This window comes from Cottoperca gobio, chromosome 10 (genome assembly GCF_900634415.1).
Source record: "Cottoperca gobio chromosome 10, fCotGob3.1, whole genome shotgun sequence".
NCBI lineage: Eukaryota > Metazoa > Chordata > Actinopteri > Perciformes > Bovichtidae > Cottoperca > Cottoperca gobio.
In genome coordinates, this window is record NC_041364.1 from 14,567,309 (window position 1) to 14,588,747 (window position 21,439).

General features: G+C 41.5%; 1 protein-coding gene across 1 annotated transcript; it reads left to right on the plus strand.

The window, feature by feature from the left end:
* The first annotated feature begins 7,823 nt into the window (after nucleotides 1-7,823).
* Nucleotides 7,824-19,804, plus strand: spon2a (spondin 2a, extracellular matrix protein). Its single transcript, XM_029440924.1, has 6 exons — nucleotides 7,824-8,026; nucleotides 12,421-12,649; nucleotides 14,642-14,862; nucleotides 17,519-17,710; nucleotides 18,058-18,229; nucleotides 18,802-19,804. The coding sequence occupies exons 2-6, from the start codon at nucleotides 12,421-12,423 to the stop codon at nucleotides 18,987-18,989; spliced, it is 1,002 nt and encodes a 333-aa protein (XP_029296784.1). The 5' UTR covers nucleotides 7,824-8,026; the 3' UTR covers nucleotides 18,990-19,804.
* The last annotated feature ends 1,635 nt before the right edge of the window (nucleotides 19,805-21,439 follow it).

Here is a 21,439-nt window from a genome sequence, read left to right on the forward strand (position 1 = left end):
TCGGTCACTTTTTCTCTCTCAGGGTTCAAATGCACACATATCCTCCAGCAGTCGCCCTGTCTCGTGTCCCTTGTCCCAAGTTTTCCTCCCTCAGAATGTAGAACAGCCTCCTGCGTTTTTAGAAACTTCTCCCCCCCTCGTTCCCCTTTTGTGCACAGGTCTGAACTTTGTTTCTGTTTTGCTTTCTTTTGGCACTGACATCTAACCATCTAACAAGGAATGAATGAATGAATGTTTCTGAAAGTGACTGTGTAATGTTAAAATTGGGAAATGTATTTTTACAACATGTGAACATTTTTTTTCCACTTACTCTCATTGTGAATTGATTTTATTTTTTTTTTCACCAGACTGCAAAAAAAAAAATACAAAAAAAAAAGAAATCTCCTGTAACTAGGCTCTTAAGCTTTATTTTTGTTTTTGTTTACTTTTTTATTAGAAACAATCATGTTTGTGATGGTAACTTCCGATGGTAAACTCCACACCGTATTTTAATAAAATCTTAAAAATTAAACATTTGCTCTTGTTTTTTAATTTTCTAATGAACAGTTGTTCTCTACTGGTCTAAACTCCTGTTGTGTACTGAATGTTTAACTCTGCCTTTGGTCATTTCATTTGTAAAAGGATTTTGGCTTGATTTCACATCAGCTGCCGGTGTGCCATCCCAGTGTTTAGACTCTGCAGCTTCAGGACATTGAGCTGTGTTTACAGAGATTTTGCCATAAACAAAATTGTTTACTACCAACGTTTGTCATCTTTTTTTTATATGGCAACGAGGGATTATGCAGTGCCTGAACGGGCACGGCATTACGAGGGGGCAGACTAGGTGGGGTGTACGGGAAAGGGGCTCTTCTATATAGACCACAGGGCAGAGGAGGGCGGGGGATTATCAGCCCCAAAATTGCTACCACATGTGCGTAACCACGAGCCTACTCTTAAAATGGAGTGAAGGGGACTGAAAGCTGAAATCCACTCACTAGAGGAGCCTGCTGGTTATAGGCTGGCACCCTCGGGCGTCAGGGTGCCATGGAGTCCATGACTGAAGGTTAGAGATGGATAATAATAATAATAATAATAATAATAATAATAATAATAATAAATTGTATTTATAAAGCGCCTTTCAAAGCTAAAAGCAATCTCAAGTCGCTAAAGATTGTGTTTATTGACTCTGATGTTTTAATTTTCATTATACATCCCGTATATATGTACAGGATATATATCATCCTGCTGGGAGGAGACCCCAGGGAAGACCCAGGACTCGGTGGAGAGATTACAGGACTGTCTCAGAAAATTAGAATATTGTGATAAAGTTCTTTATTTTCTGTAATGCAATTAAAAAAAAAAAACAAATGTCATACATTCTGTATTCATTACAAATCAACTGAAATATTGCAAGCCTTTTATTATTTTAATATTGCTGATTATGGCTTACAGCTTAAGAAAACTCAAATATCCTATCTCTAAATATTAGAATATCATGAAAAAGTATACTAGTAGGGTGTTCAACGAATCACTTGAATCGTCTAATTAACTCGAAACACCTGCAAGGGTTTCCTGAGCCTTGAAAAACACTCAGCTTGGTTCAGTAAACTAAATCACAAGTATGGGGAAGACTGCTGATCTGACTGCTGTCCAGAGGACCATCATTGACACCCTCCATCAGGAGGGTAAGACACAAAAAGAAATGTCTCAAAGAGCAAGCTGTTCACAGAGTGCAGTTTCAAAGCACATCCACAAAAAGTCTGTTGGAAGGGGGAAATGTGGCAGGAAACGCTGCACAACCAAGAGAGATGACCGCAGCCTTAACAGCATTGTGAAGAAGAGTCGCTTCCAGAATTTGGGGGAGCTTCAAAGACAGTGGACTGAAGCTGGAGTCCAGGTATCAAAAGCCACTGTTCACAGACGTGTCCAGGAAATGGGCTACAATAGCCGTATTCCCATGGTCAAGCCACTTCTGAACTCAAGACAACGGAAGAAGCGTCTGACTTGGGCTATGGAAAAGAAGCACTGGACAGTTGCAGAGTGGTCCAAAGTCCTCTTTTCAGACGAAAGCAAGTTTTGTATTTCATTTGGAAGTCAAGGCGCCAGAGTCTGGAGAAAGGCTGGAGAGGAGCAAAATCCAAGTTGCTTGAAATCCAGTGTGAAGTTCCCACAGTCAGCGATGGTTTGGGGAGCCATGTCAGCTGCTGGTGTTGGTCCACTGTGTTTCATCAAGCCCAGAGTAAATGCAGCTGTGTACCAAGAGATTTTAGAGCACTACATGCTTCCGTCTGCTGAAAAGCTCTATGGAGATGAGGAATTCATTTTCCAGCATGATCTGGCACCTGCCCACAGTGCCAAAACCACCAGTAACTGGTGTACTGACCATGGCATTACTGTCCTCGATTGGCCTGCCAATTCCCCTGACCTGAACCCCATAGAGAATATGTGGGGTATTGTGAAGAAGAAGCTGAAAGACACCAGACCCAACAATGCTAATGAGCTAAAGGCCACTATTGAAGCATCCTGGGCATCCATAACACCTCAGCAATGCCACAGGCTGATTGCCTCCATGCCACGCCGCATTGATGCAGTAATCCGTGCAAAAGGATTCCCAACCAAGTACTGAGTGCATTAATGGACATTTTCAAATGTTTGATTTTGTTTTGCTGTTATAAATCTTTTTTTTTTACTTGGTCTGAGGAACTATTCTAATTTTTTGAGATAGGATTTTTGAGTTTTCTTAAGCTGTAAGCCATAATCAGCAATATTAAAATAATAAAAGGCTTGCAATATTTCAGTTGATTTGTAATGAATCCAGAATGCATGACATTTTTGTTTTTTTAATTGCATTACAGAAAATAAAGAACTTTATCACAATATTCTAATTTTCTGAGACAGTCCTGTATATCTCCTCACTGGCCTGGGAACGCCTCGGGATCCCCCAGTCGGAGCTGGAGGATGTGGCCCGGAGAAGGGAAGATTGGGGTTCCTTACTGGAGCTGCTGCCTCCGCGACCCGACCCCGGATAAGCGGTAGATGATGGATGGATGGTTATACATCCTGTAATTATTTTCAGCCCTACAACTGTTACTAATGCTTTTTGCTTTGTCAGTTAATTAGTTCAATTAGTCACAAATGTTAAAACGGTACTATACTGATTTAGCATTACAGTCCTGTAAAGTTGTCAGACTCATGATGGACAGTTAAAAAATAAATCCATCAAAATTGAAGCAGCAGAACCAGAGATATATTGTTTTATTCCATGCATTCTTCTTACTGGTCAAAATCAGGCTCCTACATTACCCACAATGCAACTCAACCACTGCCGGCAGTTCAGTCAGAGATTTGGGTGTTATGCTATTAGCAGCTAATGTAGCATCGAGCTGCTAGTCTCAAGCAAATGAGCAGTATAATGGTACCAAGTAAACAAAACCTTTGTATAACTTATATTTATATAGAGCGATGTTCACTGGAGCAACCGCTGCCGGCCCCTCCACTTTTGCTAAGTAGCCAAGATGGCGACCATTGAGCGTGGGAAGTGTCCAGCGCTACACACTAAACCTTTTGACCGTTATGGGTTCACCATCCAGGTACTCATAGTGCACTACATGTTACCATACTTCTCAGTGTGAACGCACTTATGCACTCAAAAGTGTAAGTCCAGAAGTACGCAAATTAGGACACGGCGTGACTCCAGTGCGGATATTTCTTAGACTTTGCACAGCTCACTCTGGAGACACAAAAGGTTTTATGCCACAATTTTTCACGCATGCAGTAGTATTCCCCATGACCTGTAAACAGACTTTAATGTGTAAAAAGCTGAGTTGATTTATTGATTTTGCCTTATTAATAATATAAATATAATTCTTCACATTTTCATCATTATGGATTCTGGGAACCAGCAGCCAATATACATACTATCCTGTGAGGGGTAAACATATTACATAACATCATGTGTACAAGTGTGTGTCGTTGAAGGAGGCCCAGGATGCGAGCAGTATTTTAACAGACCTGATTCACACATACTTCAAACACACTCTTTGCTTCCCAAGTCCCACTCGAGATTGTGCAACAAAGTGCAGCAGAGTGTCATCCACCTCTTTCAGCGCCACACATTACCCCTGTCAGCCCCATGCTGTGCAGCCAGATCTTTTTTTTTATTTGTTTGTTTAGCTCAAGAAGAGGACTATTAGGAGGTGGACTTGAAAGCCTCACAGATGCCATCAGGTCTGGGAACACACGGGTCAAACCATATTAAATGGGAGTATTGGTTCCCGTGCTGTTGCTAGGGCCGGTAACATCAGTAAAATGAGTCATCCTGCTGAGGTATCTTCCAATGGTTTTGGTGAGTTGGTCACACAAAAGAAAAGTGGGTGAAAGGTCATGTAAAACAATTCAAAGGAATACTTTACCCATAACATTGCCATTTGTTTGTCTATAACTTACCTTGAATTCATGGAAAAAATCTTTTTGCATGGCTTCACGCTGAACCAAGAATAAAGAAACGAAGAAAACTCTATATGAATTTAAGTAAATGGGAGCCGTGTTTAACAACAGCAAACTATATCAAAACATCCGTTAATCTTCCTAATTAAAAGATTTCGGGCTCACACAGATGAGTAGCACGACTGCACAAGCTTGAGACTGCCTATGCGGGACTATTTTCATTTGTAAGGTTGTAGCAAAAATGCATGTGTTTGGGAAGAAGTGAGCATCCGATTGGATTAAGTGAAACTTGGATTATTCTGCACGAGTTATGTGAGAGTTTGTAAACCGATGCTTTGAAATAGTTTTGCTGTTGTTAAAGCGTCCCCCATTTACTTGAATTCATCAAGACTTACTCCATTTCTTTAAATCTTCGTTCACCATGGAGGCATGAGAGAAAAACAACGTTTTCGTCAAGAATTCAATGTAACACGTGCTGAGTAATTGATTAAAAAATTGTCATTTTGTGGGTGAAGTATTCCTTTAACAGATGTCTAAAGATGAGAACATCAACAAAGTAAAAATGTTTTGAGCCTTGATGGGGTGAAAGAAGAGCAGTTTGACAGATCAGGATGTGTGTGTGTGTGTGTGTGTGTGTGTGTGTGTGTGTGTGTGTGTGTGTGTGTGTGTGTGTGTGTGTGTGTGTGTGTGTGTGTGTGTGAGAGAGAGAGAGAAAGTTAGTACATGTGCGTGCTACATGTCTGTGTGATGAGATAGCCTCCCAAACAGATGACTGATCCCACTTGAAGGGATTGTAGTACCAACCTCAAAGCAGAGTGGATAAATATTTGCCTTCGGTTGTCGTTGGAATCATTGAATATTATTCTACTCATTGAATGATTCAGATGTTGCATCACCGTCAGACTGCACCAACTTTGGTTTTCTTTTTGAAAGATACTGAAGTGCTTCTTTTATTTGACCAGAACTAACAACTTATTGACTTAGAAAATAAGCCCGGTTGTATTTGTTATATCCTAATTGTCATCAAATCCCATGAAAAGTCCATTGATCCTTCAAAGTATAAGTATTGACAAAGCCAAAGTCTGATAAAGCTTATTCCTCAGTACCATAGAGCTACACTGTTGTCTAAAAACTATTGAAAACACAACAGTGAGCCACACTGCGTGACATGTTCCGTCATTAAAATGAATGCATACATTGTAGTATATTTCGAGACAAGACAAGACAGTGGAGCTAAGTACAATCGAACACTGATGAAGACATTTTTAGGCGACCAAAATGTTACAATTAACTTTTATGAACTTGTTGACAAAAAGAAAATGATTGAATACATCAGCCTTATCCTTTAAAATATCTCTATCTGTTTGCCTGTACCCTTCTTCAATAATATTGCAAACATCTGTTTGTCATGCTGCACTTTCCTGATGTTGATCAGTCTGTCTGAGGGAGCTAGAGGGTTTGCGGCGGTGAAGCTGAGACACTGGAGCTAGTATGGCCCTGGCCCAATGCTCCGTGATTAGCTCATGGTTTTCCTCTCATTGCTTCACTCACTTGGCTTGTGTGACATCGGCGTGAGCACATGGTTGACAGGAAGAAAACATTCAGCTATCTTGGAGATTTGCGTCAGTCAGGCAACCTGCAGCCATTCTACTGCTGTATCTGGTGTCTTAATGCTAGCCACTGTGTGTGCTGAAGAGTGTGGTTTAACTGTAAATTATGTAAGTGTGTGTTTTAGTAATGAAAGTAATCATCAAATCCCGCATTGGTTGGCAGGCACATGATTGGCTCTAAATGTTCCATTGGCGTATGTGCAAGACTTTAAGCGATTTTGTGTGTTGAGTGTGCGCTCACACATACGCACACCTGTGTATCTGACAGTGTGACAATGATGTTTCACATTAACGTGAGTCAATCTAGATACTGAGTTCACTGACATTAATCAGCAGGCAGCAGCAGGGAAGTCTGGGTTTTTCCTGTAACCTACTTTTAACTGCAGAGACAGAGAGAAAGAAAGATAGATAAAAAGATGAGATTGATGAGATGGATAGATAGAGAGAGACCAGAGAGACAGACAGATGAGAGAGAAAGATAGAAAGATAAGAGACTTAGTAACTGTTTTGAAGATAAAGAGATGGAGAGGAATTAACAAATGGAAGTCATTTTTATTGTGATGACTGTAGGACACAAAGTCCTAATTGTTTCCTGATTCCCATACTCTTCGTCTGTCAGCTCCTCTTCGTCTCCCCTCATTCCTGGAAAGCTCACAGACGAGCCGTACAGTGACGTGGCCGAGTCAATTTTAGAGGTCTGAAGTTGTGTAATTGCTGAGTTGTCTTTTGGGTCTGGCTGATATTAGCCAGGTTGAGTTGATAGGGCAGATCTTAGGGCTAGCTGTGTCTAACCCGCATTAGATCTCGACTGTGTGTGCGCGCCTGTGTGTGTTTGTGTGTGTGTGTGCGTGTGTGTGTGTAGATTGTTCAAAGAAATACAGGTAGACTGCTTTGTTGCGTCATAGCCATGGAAAATAATTAGGCAAGTAGCAAAAGTTCCGATAGATTACACACACACACACACACACACACACACACACACACACACACACACACACACACACACACACACACACACACACACACACACACACGGTCTCTCTCTCTCACACATACTCTAGCCTTGACATATTGATAAGTGAGGGCGGCCAGTAACAGAAACCTCCCTGGTTGTCCATGTGTGTACCAGCTGTGGGAACTGGTGACCACACATCTCTGACACACTCACACACACACACACACACACACACACACACACACACACACACGCACACGCACACACATCTATAACCAAGGAAAAGGGGTTTCTCGGCTGAGATCACAGGATTTGCCACAGGTCAGAAATATCTGAAAGGGGAAAAAAGACGGCAACCATTTAAAAACCCTTTGATTCTCTTCGAATTCCAATCAGTAAATGAATTGCAGAAATAAAACCCATTGCTTCTGTACAGACTCCACTCGCCTGTTATCCAGGTTGCATGTCAGTGCGTAAGCCCTATTCCTCATTTCTCCCTCTATTTTTACTGCCATTATTCAGCAACCCACACCCCTCAAGTCTGACAGTGTGCTCAGAAGAACAGGGGTAAGAAAATACACAATGCTGAGTGGTGAATGTTAAGAGAAGCCAATGTGGTGTTGATTACCTTGTCAGCAATGAGGTTGCTGAGTTTACACAGCCACTGAAAGACTACAGAGAGAAATAAGAGAGAGAGAAGAGAGGGACAGTGGAGGAGAGGAGTGAGGCTGTTAACTGCCTTTCCATACAAGGAGAGGTAGGGGGAGAAAAGAGGAGGAGGGGGAGGAGAAAGCAAGAGGCAGCGAGAGAAAGAGAGGTAATATGAGGAGATACAATGAGAGAGAGAGAGAAGGGAGGAGGAGAGAAAGGAGAGAAAGACACAGGATAGAGGGATAAAGGCTGATAAGGCTGCACCAAACAGACAGCCGGTTACAGTGGAGAGAAAGAGAGTGAGTGGAGCTGTGTCTTCACCCAACAGTGTGATTCTGCTGCAGCTTCTCTCTCTGTCACTGACTGACTGACTGACCCAACACAGGTAGGACACACACGGAGACTCCATTCATTCTGCGCACGAGAGTCTGGGAGTGCACATGCAAGTGTGAATGCTTTTTTAGCCATATGAGATCCCGTAATGTCGTATTTGTCGGATGTTTTGAGTAAACGCATGCCGTATTACAAGAATTGTAGTTTAAAAAATGTGTCATATGTTTTTAAGGTGTAGAATCTTATTTTGACTAAGTAACCTGTAACTGTGTAAAATGTACAGTATTTTCTTCTTGTGATGAATACAAAGTACCACAAAATTGTAGCTCAAAAAAATGTAAATGTATTTTCACCACTGAATTCACACAATGTTTGTTCTCAGACAAGAATCACATGCACATATATATATATATATATATATATATATATATATATATATATATATATATATATATATATATATATATTTTTTTTTTTTGCCTTATCGTAAATTGAACACAAATCTATTGCCACTAAATTTACACAACTTCATCTTTTTTGATTGTGCATGTATTTGCACATTTGCATCGGCAGTTGCTTCACCCTCATTGGTACAATTTCTATACAATATACAGGTAAATACATTCTCTGTCCATCCACACTGGTCTTTCTGAAAATTGAAATTGTAGCTTTGGTTGAGTAACTCAGGCAATCCAAAATCTTGCATACCCTCCATTTTCTCTCTGTCTGAAATGTTGTCTAAACTGTCAGATTTCCTTCTGCCTGCACGAGAAAAAGTCAAGATTCTGACCTCCTGTTGTGATGCATACCTAGCCGAGTCTGTTTATGCATGAAGGTGAAAATGTAGTTTGTAAAAAGGGCCATACACAACAGAGTGATGCATGTCTTTTCTCAGCACACATCCCTGAATCTACCACTGCTCCCAAAACAAAAGTGTTTTGAGAAAAATCTCAGGGAAAACAACAAATTACCTCCCCGCCATCCCCTTGTTCAAAATGAACATACCTCCCACTGTGTGTACAAATCTGTGCTTGTACATGCATACCTGCGTGCCTGTGTATATGAGCTAAGATGAATATGTGTTTATCTCTGCATGAGTCCGCTGTAATTACACAGTGAAGGTGCCCATGGGGCGGCAGCCGCCACATTTGGCTCTGCGCCACATCCCCTCATTTTATTGTGTCTTGTGTCTGACAGAAAAACTGCTGCGTGTGTCTGTCTATGTTGAGTGATGAGAGCAGGTCTGTGTGCTGTGAGTGCATACATACACTTTATGTCTACTGAAAATAAGTGTGTGCCTCTGTATGCATCAATAAACACCGTACGGTCTATTATTATTACTGTATGTATTTTCAGGAGCGGCAGCTCAGGCATCGCTGGTAGCAGGTCTGTCTGTGTGTGTGTTGACTGATAAAGTTCAGTGTGTCAGTGTGGGAATTCAAGAAATGTCTCTTTAGTGTGTTATAGTGTCTGAGTGACAAGATCAGGGGGAAGATCGAAGGGTTTACTGAACCCAAGTGTCAGAGTAGAATAGGGTCATCTGATTAATGGTTGTTGTAGCAACAGAGATCACATGATAAGAGATTGCCCTTTATCAGAAACAAATTGTTTTGGGAAAAATGTTCATCATCTGTGTGTGCATCAAATCATTTGCTGTGAATTTCCAGTTTAAAACGCTGATCTTCCTTGTCTGGAATGTGAACGTAAAAAAAGGTCAACTTTGCAGCAGCCAGTGACATGACCGACCTGATTTTCTATACTAAACATAGGGACGGAGCGGACGGGACAGTAGCAGTTAACATCGCATACTGATGTGAAAAACCTCCATGTGGTGAACTTCCATTAACCCGAGCACACACAGCTCGATCACAAGCGTGAAAAACTGCTTACTGTCGGTCTGATGCGACCGAAAGGGAGAGAGATACTTTTTAGAACTAGTTGCATAGTTGAGCATCTCAACCTGAAGCTTTATCTGCCTACTGCAGAGCAGCAAAGTTGCAGCCAGTGAGATGATCAGATGACTGAGCTGTGAGATCAAAGCTGGGCTCTGTGTCTCTCTATACTCAAGGTATTTTTATGGCTGGCTGTTAAAACTGTGCAGTGGTTAATATACATTAAATGGGGACAGTGAATTGATAAAACACGCAGTGACATAATAGGCTGCGGTCAGAAAAGTCACAGTTGGAGTTTTGCAGCTAAATTGGCAGAGTAATATTATCTGACCTCTGGAAATAGACTTCAGGGACAATGTGCAGCTGGACATGAGTGTTACATGTGTCTGTTGTGTGTGTGTGTTTGCGTGCACATGTGTGTGTGCGCTTGACGACTCGCCCAAATTTAACTGTCTGCATTCTGCAGCTGCTTGGAGGTTTAGTTATAGTATATAGTAACCCATAGAAACACCACACAAGGCTGCAGCCATGAAACATCATTCTTCCTTTCTGTGGCACACAAACACAGAGAAATATATCCGTCATCGAGTCATAAACGGTCATCTCAAAGTTGAAACATCTGCCAACTAGAAAAAGTGCACTCAGTAGAGGGCAGATCTCCCCCAGGTGTGTCTGCAACGATACTCATTAGATACTTGCTCCTTTTAATCTATGCAGCTAACCAAACACACCACAGGACTCTGCTGGCCACCGGCATACCGGCAAACTAGCTCTTCTCCTGCCGACATCAGAAGAAGCACTCTGTTGTAGTTAGAGCTCGGTTCAGTTTGTCATTTGATAAGCGAAACACAAATTGTACCGGGACGAGAGGACGACGTTAGTTTTGAGCCCTGTTATAAACGGCGACTGCTGTAATGTTTGATTGAATGAATACAATCCACAATTGTCTTACCTTGGCGTGCAAATATAGAGAGCAATAATTCCTAATCCCGAGCGGAAACAAGTCTAAACTGGAGCAGTAGGTGATTAAGATGAGTGAGGAGTCAGGAGTCAATGACGGTATAAACCAGTCGATACAATAGGTCATAAATGAACACAACAAATAGTAGGCTGATGGGTCCAGTAGCATGCGAGATTGACAGACTGACAGGTACACACCCCTATGCACACACACGACCAAACACGTGATCTCCTCAGACTTTCGTCTTGCCGAGTATGAAATAGGAAGAACACTGAAACAACAACACTTTTACATTGTGTTTTTGCCCAGAGTATTTAAAGAGGTATATTTGTGAAAATGTCCTCAGAGCTGCAAATTGGACAGACATACCACGAGCATATATTACATCTTTAATCATTTTATGGAAACAATGAAACTGTGTCACCCTGGTGCCAAATTACTTTGGTGGTTTCCATGAATATTTTATAGCTCACATTTTGAAGGCAGCCTTAAAAGCACAAGTCTGGAGTAAATTAAGATGGAGGATTTTGTCAGGCTGTTGGTCTGTAATTCTGACTCCATTAGAAAGGTTGGAGAGCAGAGATAGGATGAGAATATGGGTGTGAACGGTGGAAAGGAGGAGGAGATGGAAGGATGTGTGTGCAGTGGTAAGAGGAGGCTGCAGTGAGGAGATAAGTAGCAAGGCTCCAATTTACCTCCTGGAGGAGTGTTCTGTATCAATTATGCAACCCTTCAGTCCTACGCAATGAAATGCAATTATATTGCATGTGCCCTCCTGCCCTGTCTGCCTCTCTTAATAGAGTCAGTCTGACTCAGCAGCCGGCGGTCAGTGAATGGTCAGTCGGTGAGGTCAGTAGAGCAGCAGAGCAGAAAGGATTTGCATCTATCCTAAGAGATGTCATCCGTGTTGTTTTATTTTAGGCACGGCTTCTGTAGCAAACATTACAGTGAGTGACGTCGATGAGTGTTAACCGCTTTGCCGTGTAGCCACAGATTGACTATGGACCAACACACGTACTCAGTACAACCCTGGGGGATTGGAGCATTATTTTTAAATCAAAGCCACCAGGGTCAACGGGTTCAATCAGCATTGTTCTTAGATGAAATGGATGTGTTGAGACATGAGGGCAGGGATGTGGAAATTTTCCCTTTTATACTGATTTTCCAGGATTGTCTGGGTTTGGTTTCCTAAATGTTAAGATCCTTTCATTTGCTTGCTGATGGACAAAGGTTGCATGCCAAAGTTCAGGGTGCTGCTTTAAATAAATACAAGCAGCAGTATTACATAACTGAGTCATGTTGTGGGCTTTGTATATCTTCCTTTAGGGGAGTAGAATATTTGTTTTACAACTTGAGCATGATATTTAGATGGCTAGGTTAAGCAAAGTGCACATACATAAATGTATTATTAACAGCCTAGTTGTCTAAGAGAGGGAAAAGAGACGTAATCGGATTGGTATTGCTATTGGCAGATAATCAACATTGCGGTATCGGTATCTGACATGAAAAAGGGGTGCGTAAAATGTGCCACACATTTAATGGTATTCAAGAAAACTCTTTCACAACCATTTTGCATTTCTCCATTTCTTTCAGATGATGTCATCAGAGCATCTGACCTGCGGTTGGCTGCAGCAGCTCCTCGTTGTACTTCTGAAGCTTTGCCTCACTTTTGCTGGGCCTTTGCGACCACTCAATGGGACAGAATGCACAGCCAAGGGCCCTGCTTCCTACATCCTGGTCTTTACAGGTCACTGGAGCCCACAGGCTTTCCCCAAGCAGTATCCACTCTTCCGGCCCCCTGCACAGTGGTCCAAACTCATAGGTGAGAAAGAAAATCAGCCACTTCTTATGGAAACTTTCTCCTCGAACACCTGGTGAACCATTGAATTTGATTATTATTTCAGAGTAATGAGTCAGGGGTTATTACTTTGTCAAAAATGTACCCATGCATAGTTTTTGTGTTAAAGAGGAGATGAACCAGGAACAGAGACGGGGACCAGAGTGACATGAAGGGACACTTTTTTGGTTCTCCCATCATTTGTCAGAGGTTTAGTGCCTCATTGTCAGCATTCACATCTGCAAACAGACACATACACAGCGGTCAGAGATGTTAATGAGCAAAGCAGCAAGAAGCAGAGAGCAATAAGCAAGACCGTCTAAATGCTACCAGATGGGTTTTTCTCTAACTTCTGTCCAGCCATATCTTTATATTTCTTTATTTCTTCAACTCAACCCAACACTCATTCCCACATGTCTGCTGGTTTACCACAGTGTTGGCGGTAAACATTGGAGTAGTGGTTTCGAGGTTGGTGAAGGTGGGTGATGATACTTGGGGTGTGGTGGGGTCAGACTGAAGAAGCGATTCTGGTCCGTCCGCTTTTTTTCCCAAGCCATGGAGCATGGGATGGATGGCAGATGTTTGTACATGTGTGTGTACGTGTGTGTGCTGGACTGCTCTTGTGCATCACTACTGTCTGTGGCGGCAGTGGCTTTGTCTGGTTTCCAGCTCTCCCACTGGTGCCCTGCTGCCCTGCCAGAGGATGATGGGCTACTTACTCCATATAGAGACAAGCACCGGAGATTCACACACCCATTATGGCTTTTAATGTCCTTACGGGGCGGAAGGGGGGGCAAGGAAGAGTTTTGTCACAAGAGAAGGAAAACACAAGGGCACTAATGGGCTGACAGTCTGCTGGTAAGGGACAAAAATAATGTTGCAAATGGAGTTTGTCACAGTACAAAGAAAAGCATAACCTGTCGAGGCGTTTGGGGGCCTGCAATGGTTTTGTGTTGCTTTACTGTGGAGACCTGGGGGCGAGGGACCAAGGACACCGCCAGAGGGAATGGAGTTTGTCATGGCCACAGAAAAAACACAACGAAATTAAGGAAGGGCTGGATGTGGGCTTTAACGTCTTGGTGGGGCTTAAACGTGACGTGTTATCGAGTTTCAAGGTCTTGACGCTTGTGGGAAATTTGTCAGGATGGAAATGCAATTAAGTGCGTAAGTAATGGCAGTTTGGGGAGAAACAAGATAGTGTGTGAAGTGTGCTGGGCAGGTTCAGTGTGTGTGTGTGTGTGTGTGTGTGTGTGTGTGTGTGTGTGTGTGTGTGTGTGTGTGTGTGTGTGTGTGTGTGTGTGTGTGTGTGTGTTTGTACATGTGTCAAGAGTGTTTAAGTGTAAATAAAGGTTATGTATGTGTGGTTGTACGTGGCTCTGAAAAGTGAGGTAAGGCAGAACCATCAGAGCATGTGTCAGCGTGTTTCTGGCTAACCTTACTCTGCCCTTAAAACCACTGGCCCAGGCCAGTGGCTCTGTGGGTTTCAATAATACGGAGCTCCAGAACCTGCGGTGCAAACAGTTTAACCTAAATCAGTCCCTTGAGTCTCAACAGATTTCTTAAATAACCAGAACTAAATATGAGAATTTGAAGCAAATGGTTCTTTTGGCCCGAAGGTTATAAAAAAGTATCAATAAGGGTTTTCAAAATGATTAAAAACTCTCAGATCCTGATCTATCTCCTGGCTGCTCCAGCCTGTGTCATGGTTTTATCAGTGATAGATGGAGAAAATATATAACTATAACTGTGCAATAATGCCAAAGACATGCATTTGGGCAATTCCTTCAGAATTGTCCGTTTAATTGCAGGATGTAGGAGGCAGTCATAGAAATAGATAGGCTACAGGCTCCATGGTGGAAATGATCTCACCGTCTGGCTGAGGCTCTGTGGTACTTCATTGACATTGATATGCATTCCAGTGAATAAGCATCTTACTCCTGTCTTCTCCTCTTTCTTGTGTTTCTTTTCTCCCTTTAGCGGTAAGCCATAATCGTCATTTTCGGCTATGGGAGGAGGGTGCTCCAGCTGGTACAGGAGTGCAGAACTTCTCTGAAATTGGGGTGACAGTGGAGCTGATGAAGGCGGCCAAGGACGCCAGGAAGAGACGAGCGGTCGGCGCCATGTACCGAACGGCAGGCATCCCTGACGGCATCGGGCACAGCTCCACAGAGTTGATCATTCAGCCCCGGAGCTCACTGGTAGGCACAAATAAATGTTAAAAGTAGAAGCAAAACTCATTTACAAAACCTCACACATGCTCAGACACAAACTTTTACGAAATCTATTCAGTCATCTGGTGACCTGGGCCTCCCCATAACGTCATCCAAACATCATTCTTCGACCAAACACTTCACCACTTCTTTCCACTATCCAATCAGACTATGTTTAGCCCGAGTGCTGAAGCCCTGCAGCCACAAACGCCCACATCCATCCTGCGCGGTCTGCTCTCCGTCTGCTGCCTGTCCCGCTGAACTCTGTGAGCTCAGCATTAAGTTAAGTTAAAGGAATAGATTGACAATTTTGGAAACACTTTTATTCACTTTCTTACCAAGAGTTAGATAAGAAGATCGATAAGACTCGATTGTACTCTGCATGCTAAGTATGGAGCTTCAGCCAGCAGTCGCTGAGCTTAGCTTAGCATAAAGACTGGGAACAGGGGGAAACAGCTAGCCTGCCTCTGTACGACAGTAACAGAATCTGCATATAACAACTCACTAATTAACTAGTTATAACTCGTTGTGTTTGATTTGTACCAAACAAAAGACATTTGCCATGTTACGTGGGGTTATGTGCTGGACTATTTCTTGGCTAGGCGCTGTCACTTCCTGGGAACACTGCTGAAGTCTTATATGAACTTTGCTCATCGTTGGACTACTGAACGATGAGAAGTGAGTGCGTTTGGGAGCAAAGGTCATGGTTGGACTACATTTGGTCCTAGGGTTTAAACAAAGGCAAAGGACTTGAGGTAGAAATGAGGTATGGAACTGTGAAAAAATGTGTCTCACTATTTAGAGAGTTAAAACTAGAAATGAAATATTTCTTTATGTGTAAAGCCTATGTATATAATAAACGATGGGGAAAGACGTGAAAAGGAAGGGCGGACATTTATTGGAGTTTTTAGGAAAGTCTGGTGACCTACATTTGTTTATTGGTTATTCCACTGCCTCAACCCGGGGGCCCTTAAAAATCATAAACAACCGCGTGGGAGGGCATCTTTGCTAAGTACTTGTCATAGACAGCAGCTTAACAGCTTGTCATCTCGGTACATGATGTCTGCGGCTGCTTTTAAATGGTTCCGTCTGTTTTTAGATCAGCAAACACAGCGGCAAAAATGAGCAGGGTATAGCCTATGACTATTGTGTTTGTTGTGAACCTGACAATGACAGACTGAATGATGTTGACAGCTTCATCTGCTATTTTGCTTTTCTGTCCGCCTGTTTCTCTCTCGCACACTTATATATAAATCCCATCCTTTTTCTCTTCCCCACAGACCAAAACATTCAGACGCAATGCCTCAAAAATCCCAAACACTTATGATTCCTATCTCCATATTCATGAGCCTCCTGTTATTGCGGTTGAATGTGTAATTCAAAACAGACAGATAACAGCAAATGAGTAACATTCAGGATGAAATTGGCCTTATTCTGAAAGTATTTTGTATTAGTGGCACCACAGAAAATGGTACAACAACGACAACAACATCAGGGTGTTTGTGCTCCTGGACTCGTGTGTTTTCTAGGTCGACTCGTTCTCTCCGGGGCTCTGCAGAAGATTTGCTGTGATGGAAAAAAAGTGAGAGGGATCATGGGAGCTTTGAGTAACTGTCTGTGCTCTAGAGATACTTCCTGGCCTGTATATTGCAAACCACCATGGACTGATCAAGCCAGTGACAAGGGATATTACTGAGTAGACATCCTTGCTGAGTGGCCCAATGGATATAGCAGGACGGGGCTTCTTGGAAAAACCGCTGTTTTAGAGGAGCCTGAAAAGATCAAGAGGAGGGAGGGATCTTAGCAGAGGAGGGAAGGAAGGAAGGAAGGAAGGAGGGGATCAGTGGAGTATTCTGAAAAGCAACAGAGCTGCTTCTGATTTGGTTTCTCTGTTTCTAGCCGTGCGTCACAGGCACAAGTATTGTGCCTGTCTTATTGGCACAAGTCTTCAGATATTGGGCCAAAAGTGAAAAGGCATTTTCAAATGTGCTGTTTTCTGGGCGTCTGCCACCTCAGCGTGTGCTGACCCCCAGGCTACTTCCTTTATGAGGTCACCAGCTCTCAGGAAACATCCATCACACAGGAGACACAGCCTAACCCTGAACAGGAAACTGAGTGGGTGCATGCATGTGCACACAAGCAGTCCCCAGTCCCTGCCTTACAAGTTACAAAGTTTATAAATCCTGACATCAACTGTGTGTGTGTGTGTGTGTGTGTTTGTGTGTGTGTGTGTGTCTGTGTGTTTGTGTGTGTGTGTGTGTGTGTGTGTGTGTTTTAACTAGTTTATTTCCCTTTTTACTTTATTTATTCTACACACAACATATGTCAATAGACAGGGGGCAGTATAACACTATATTACAGTGGTGAGGTAATTTAATTATTATACGCATTGATTGTTGTTGTTTTTATTATTCTGATGCTGCAGTTAGACTTTTAACGGCCTTGCTTGCGATTTAGGAGCCATCGACTTGGTTAATAAATTACTGATCTTATCAAGAAATATTGGTCTATAAGAATACATAATCTGTGCATTTCTTTCATCTAATTCTGTTTTGTATTGCTCTCTACAGCCTTAACTGTAAACTAAATGTTCCTTTTGGACAGTAAAGTTTGAACTAACTCCATTTTCTCTCTCTGGCGACAGTTGTCCCTGATGGTGAAGATCATCCCCAGTCCCGACTGGTTTGTTGGTGTGGACAGCCTGAACCTCTGTGAGGGCAGCCAGTGGAAACAGGAAGTGACCGTTGACCTCCATCCTTATGATGCAGGGACAGACAGCGGATTCACTTTCTCTTCTCCCAACTTCCCCACCAGCCCCCCAGAAAACATCACAAAGGTGAGGCCTTGCAGTGTTCACGTACAAAAAGCACCATTGGTTCATATATTGACTCTTTCATTCCATCATTCATTCCCTGGTGAGGCAGAGCGAGGTGTATGGCCCTGCTCTTATTCTTTGCAGCATGGGAATGGGACGTCATTCTTAGCTGTCTCCACTTAAATAATTGCTTGGCGGCCTTCATGCCTGACCTGAAGTGATTTGGTTAAATAGAGTCTCTCTTACATAATATCTATCCTTTCCCAGCATGTGTTTTAAAGTGGGCTATTTTGTATTTGAACTTAATTTGAGAACCTGCTGGCTCTCCTGATGATTTATGCCTGACTGCTCTTTCCTGACTTGTTCAGATCACATCTGAGATGCCGAACCATCCTGCCAACTCCTTCTACTACCCACGTTTAAAGGACCTTCCACCTATAGCCAGCATAAGGATCACGCAACAGAGCCGATCATCTGACCGTCAAACCCCAATGTCCAATCATATTCTGCCAAACTCTATCAGTCCCCGGCGCTTCTCAGGTAAGACCACAGGACTCCCTACATCAGTGGTACCCAAACATGTTACTTTAAATAAATGGGGGAGCACAGACAAATGGCAAACACTGCTGAAAGATTTATATTGATCTGCATTACATGCAAGTAGGGAGGGGACGATATAGGATTTCATGATGGATCGCGACTAAAACACTAAAGTTGATCGTGGAGATTTTCCATTATCAAGATTATTGTGAATATCCTCCCATGAGTGACTTGAAAGAGCTGTCTAGTTCGCTATCATGATAGAGAAGTGAAAAATACAGCCTGATTTAAAAAGAATACAGGAATTATTATGTAAGAAAGAACAGACACAATTGTCAGGATAACATTGTGAATCACAATTACTTTGGCCAGGACAACTGTGACTTGAAATGTTTATATCGTCCCTACGTGAAAGTTATAATATTGTCATACTTTAAAGGGTTCTGCATAATATACAGACGCTACTAGCACATGCTAACAGAAATATCCCATACAAAGATCTGTACTCTTTGCCTTTCGCTCTTTACTCACACGCACCATATTTTTCTCACATCTCTTTCCCCTTGATTCAGCAACACCATTGGACTGTGAAGTGTCTCTCTGGTCATCCTGGGGCTTGTGTCTTGGTCCCTGCTCCAGAGGCGGTGTCCGCCACCGCACGCGTTACATCCTCTTGCGGCCGGCCAATGCTGGCGTCCCCTGCCCTGAGCTGGAGGAACAGACTGAATGCGTATCACACAACTGTAGGAGACTCCAGTAACCCACAAGCACAGATACTGCCAGTACTCAACACTGGGACTCTCACGTTATTACTGCTGAGAAATGTTGCTGCATCTTGAGTATCTCCTTGGATAATGCAAAGTGTGTTTGTCGCAGTCAAATTGTGGCAATGAAAGACTTGCCTGTGCAGCTCTTTAGTTTTAGAGCGTTCACTCCTCTGGGTGTATCATAATGGCAATAAACGGAAATTGAAGTGTAGCAGAGCGTTGGACAGTTATGTTTGAGATAACACTTTGAATGTGCTCAGATAAAAAGAGATTTTTAATAAATTGTCGTCGATGCAGGATAGAAAAATTGAGAGGAGGTTGCATGACACGTGTTTCCACTCAAAGACTTATTATTTGTTTGTTCATTACCAAAAACATGTGCATATAATCTGTACACTGATAGTGGCACACTAGAGTCACAAACCTTCCACACACTCTTACATGTATGCACACAAAGGTCCTTGCACATACTGCATACTTTTACAGGCACGGCGGCATTAGTTTACTTAGGGAACCTAACCTATGCTTGGCACATGCAGCTCTTTCAAAATAACCTCACACCCCGGTTTTTAAATATCACCTTTCAAAAGAAACACCTAATAGCTGACTTGTGGCTTTGAGCTAGTCCAAAGAAGCTGGCCTATTTTATAATTTTTTTTAGAAAGGTTTTTATAGAAAGAAAGAAAAATATTTGTATTATTATCTCTTTTGATATTTTAATGTTGAGATTTTGTATATACTGTATGTAATGTATCCTTTCTTGTATAACTCATGAATAAATATGGAGGTGTGTTTTTCAAATAGAAAATGTCCGTGGTACTTTGTTCCTTTGTATTGTTTTTCAGTCCGAAAGTGTTATTATGTAAAAGAAAATGTCTTTATCTAAAACTCTTGTTTGACCAAAGAACATTCCTGATTTGCACGGATCCAGTAATACATGATGAAGTCAATATATTTGTGTATGTCAGAGCATAATTTGACCAGTATTGACACTTCTTTATTTGTGTCCAAAGAACTCACAGCCAAAATGTAAAAATACAAAGCCATAAATATCAGTGTGAAAAGGTTATGCCTTATATTCCCAAAAATAGAAGTCACAGTTGTATATATTTATAGATGAAAATTCTATGTATTATTTATATTCTAAACTTTGAGAACTCATTGCTTCATGGTACCCGTGTACTTTCTTTGTGTTATTTGACTGGTAAATAAATGAATGTAAATATGAACTTTTTTTGTGGATAGGAATTATAAATTCGCTTTCGGCAGAACATCCCTAGAAATACTCACTTCCCACTGAACTGCAATCAAGAGTTTGTGGCGGTGTAGCACCTCCTAGTGGTCGACATTAAGAACAACAATACTACTGCTAATTAATTAATTAATGAAATTAATTAATAATAAACACACGGTCTGCTTTGTTCAGGAGGTCAATATGTGAAACTCCGTAAACCTAGAATTCTAAATGCTTCACAGCTGACATCACTTTTAATCATAATAGAAATACTACTTGTATGGTACTTTGATTGTGTAAATGTGTGTTGTTATTTGGTCTGTATAGGTATGTTATATGCGGCACAATGCCATGCATCTGTTCCTCAAATAATATAGATAAGGGTTTTTCTGTGATGTGTACAGCAGGTCAGGTTGTTGTGACAATGTTTTTGTGTATGTAAAGCACAAATAATTACTTTAAAATGGCAATGTTTTTGAAAATATGTTTAAGATTTGTAATAAGAGACTGTGTTTCCACCAAGAAATTCTGTAGTATAGGTGGTAAAACACCCAGATTGTGAGGCATCTCATCCCGGGATCAGTTTAGTTAGTGGCGTAAACGATCGCTGCTCAAATTAAATATATGGCATTTATTTCGTGAAATAGAAATCAGAACAAAATAATTACATTAAAAATGGGCAATATTATGACCATATCAAGTTTTTGCAGATTTATCGGTATGGAGTATATAAGCGAAGCTAAATTCAAAACAAATTACAGTATGTAAATGAGAAAATCTATTTTTAACATCCAAATCTATTGAATCATTGCCAAAATGTTTTAATATCGTTCAGATTTGTGTAACTAGTACATATCAACAGTTACCTACTGGCCTTTAATCCAGTAGGTAACTGTTTACTCTAATATAAGTAATGCATACTATCCAGGGTTGGGTAGTAACGGATTACATGTAATCGGGATTACGTAATCAGATTACAAAAAATGAAGAACTATAGACAACCTAGATTACTTTTGAATTGTTTTTACTATTAGATTATAGTTACATTGTCAAGGATAACTTCACTACCTTTTATATTATATATTTTAAATATATATATTTTAAAATAATTATTTTTTTCACGATAACTAATGCTATTAACTAATGAAATTCTGAATATGCTACATTTATATTATTTGCATTGAAAACTGTTTGCAATGTTTAAATAGA

Bases quoted from the DNA above. Each gene is read 5' to 3' on its own strand.
- spon2a (XM_029440924.1), top strand. From the start codon at position 12,421: ATGATGTCATCAGAGCATCTGACCTGCGGTTGGCTGCAGCAGCTCCTC. The intron at 12,650-14,641 runs GTGAGAAAGAAA...TTCTCCCTTTAG, and splicing joins ACAGTGGTCCAAACTCATAG to CGGTAAGCCATAATCGTCAT. The intron at 18,230-18,801 runs GTAAGACCACAG...CCCTTGATTCAG, and splicing joins CAGTCCCCGGCGCTTCTCAG to CAACACCATTGGACTGTGAA.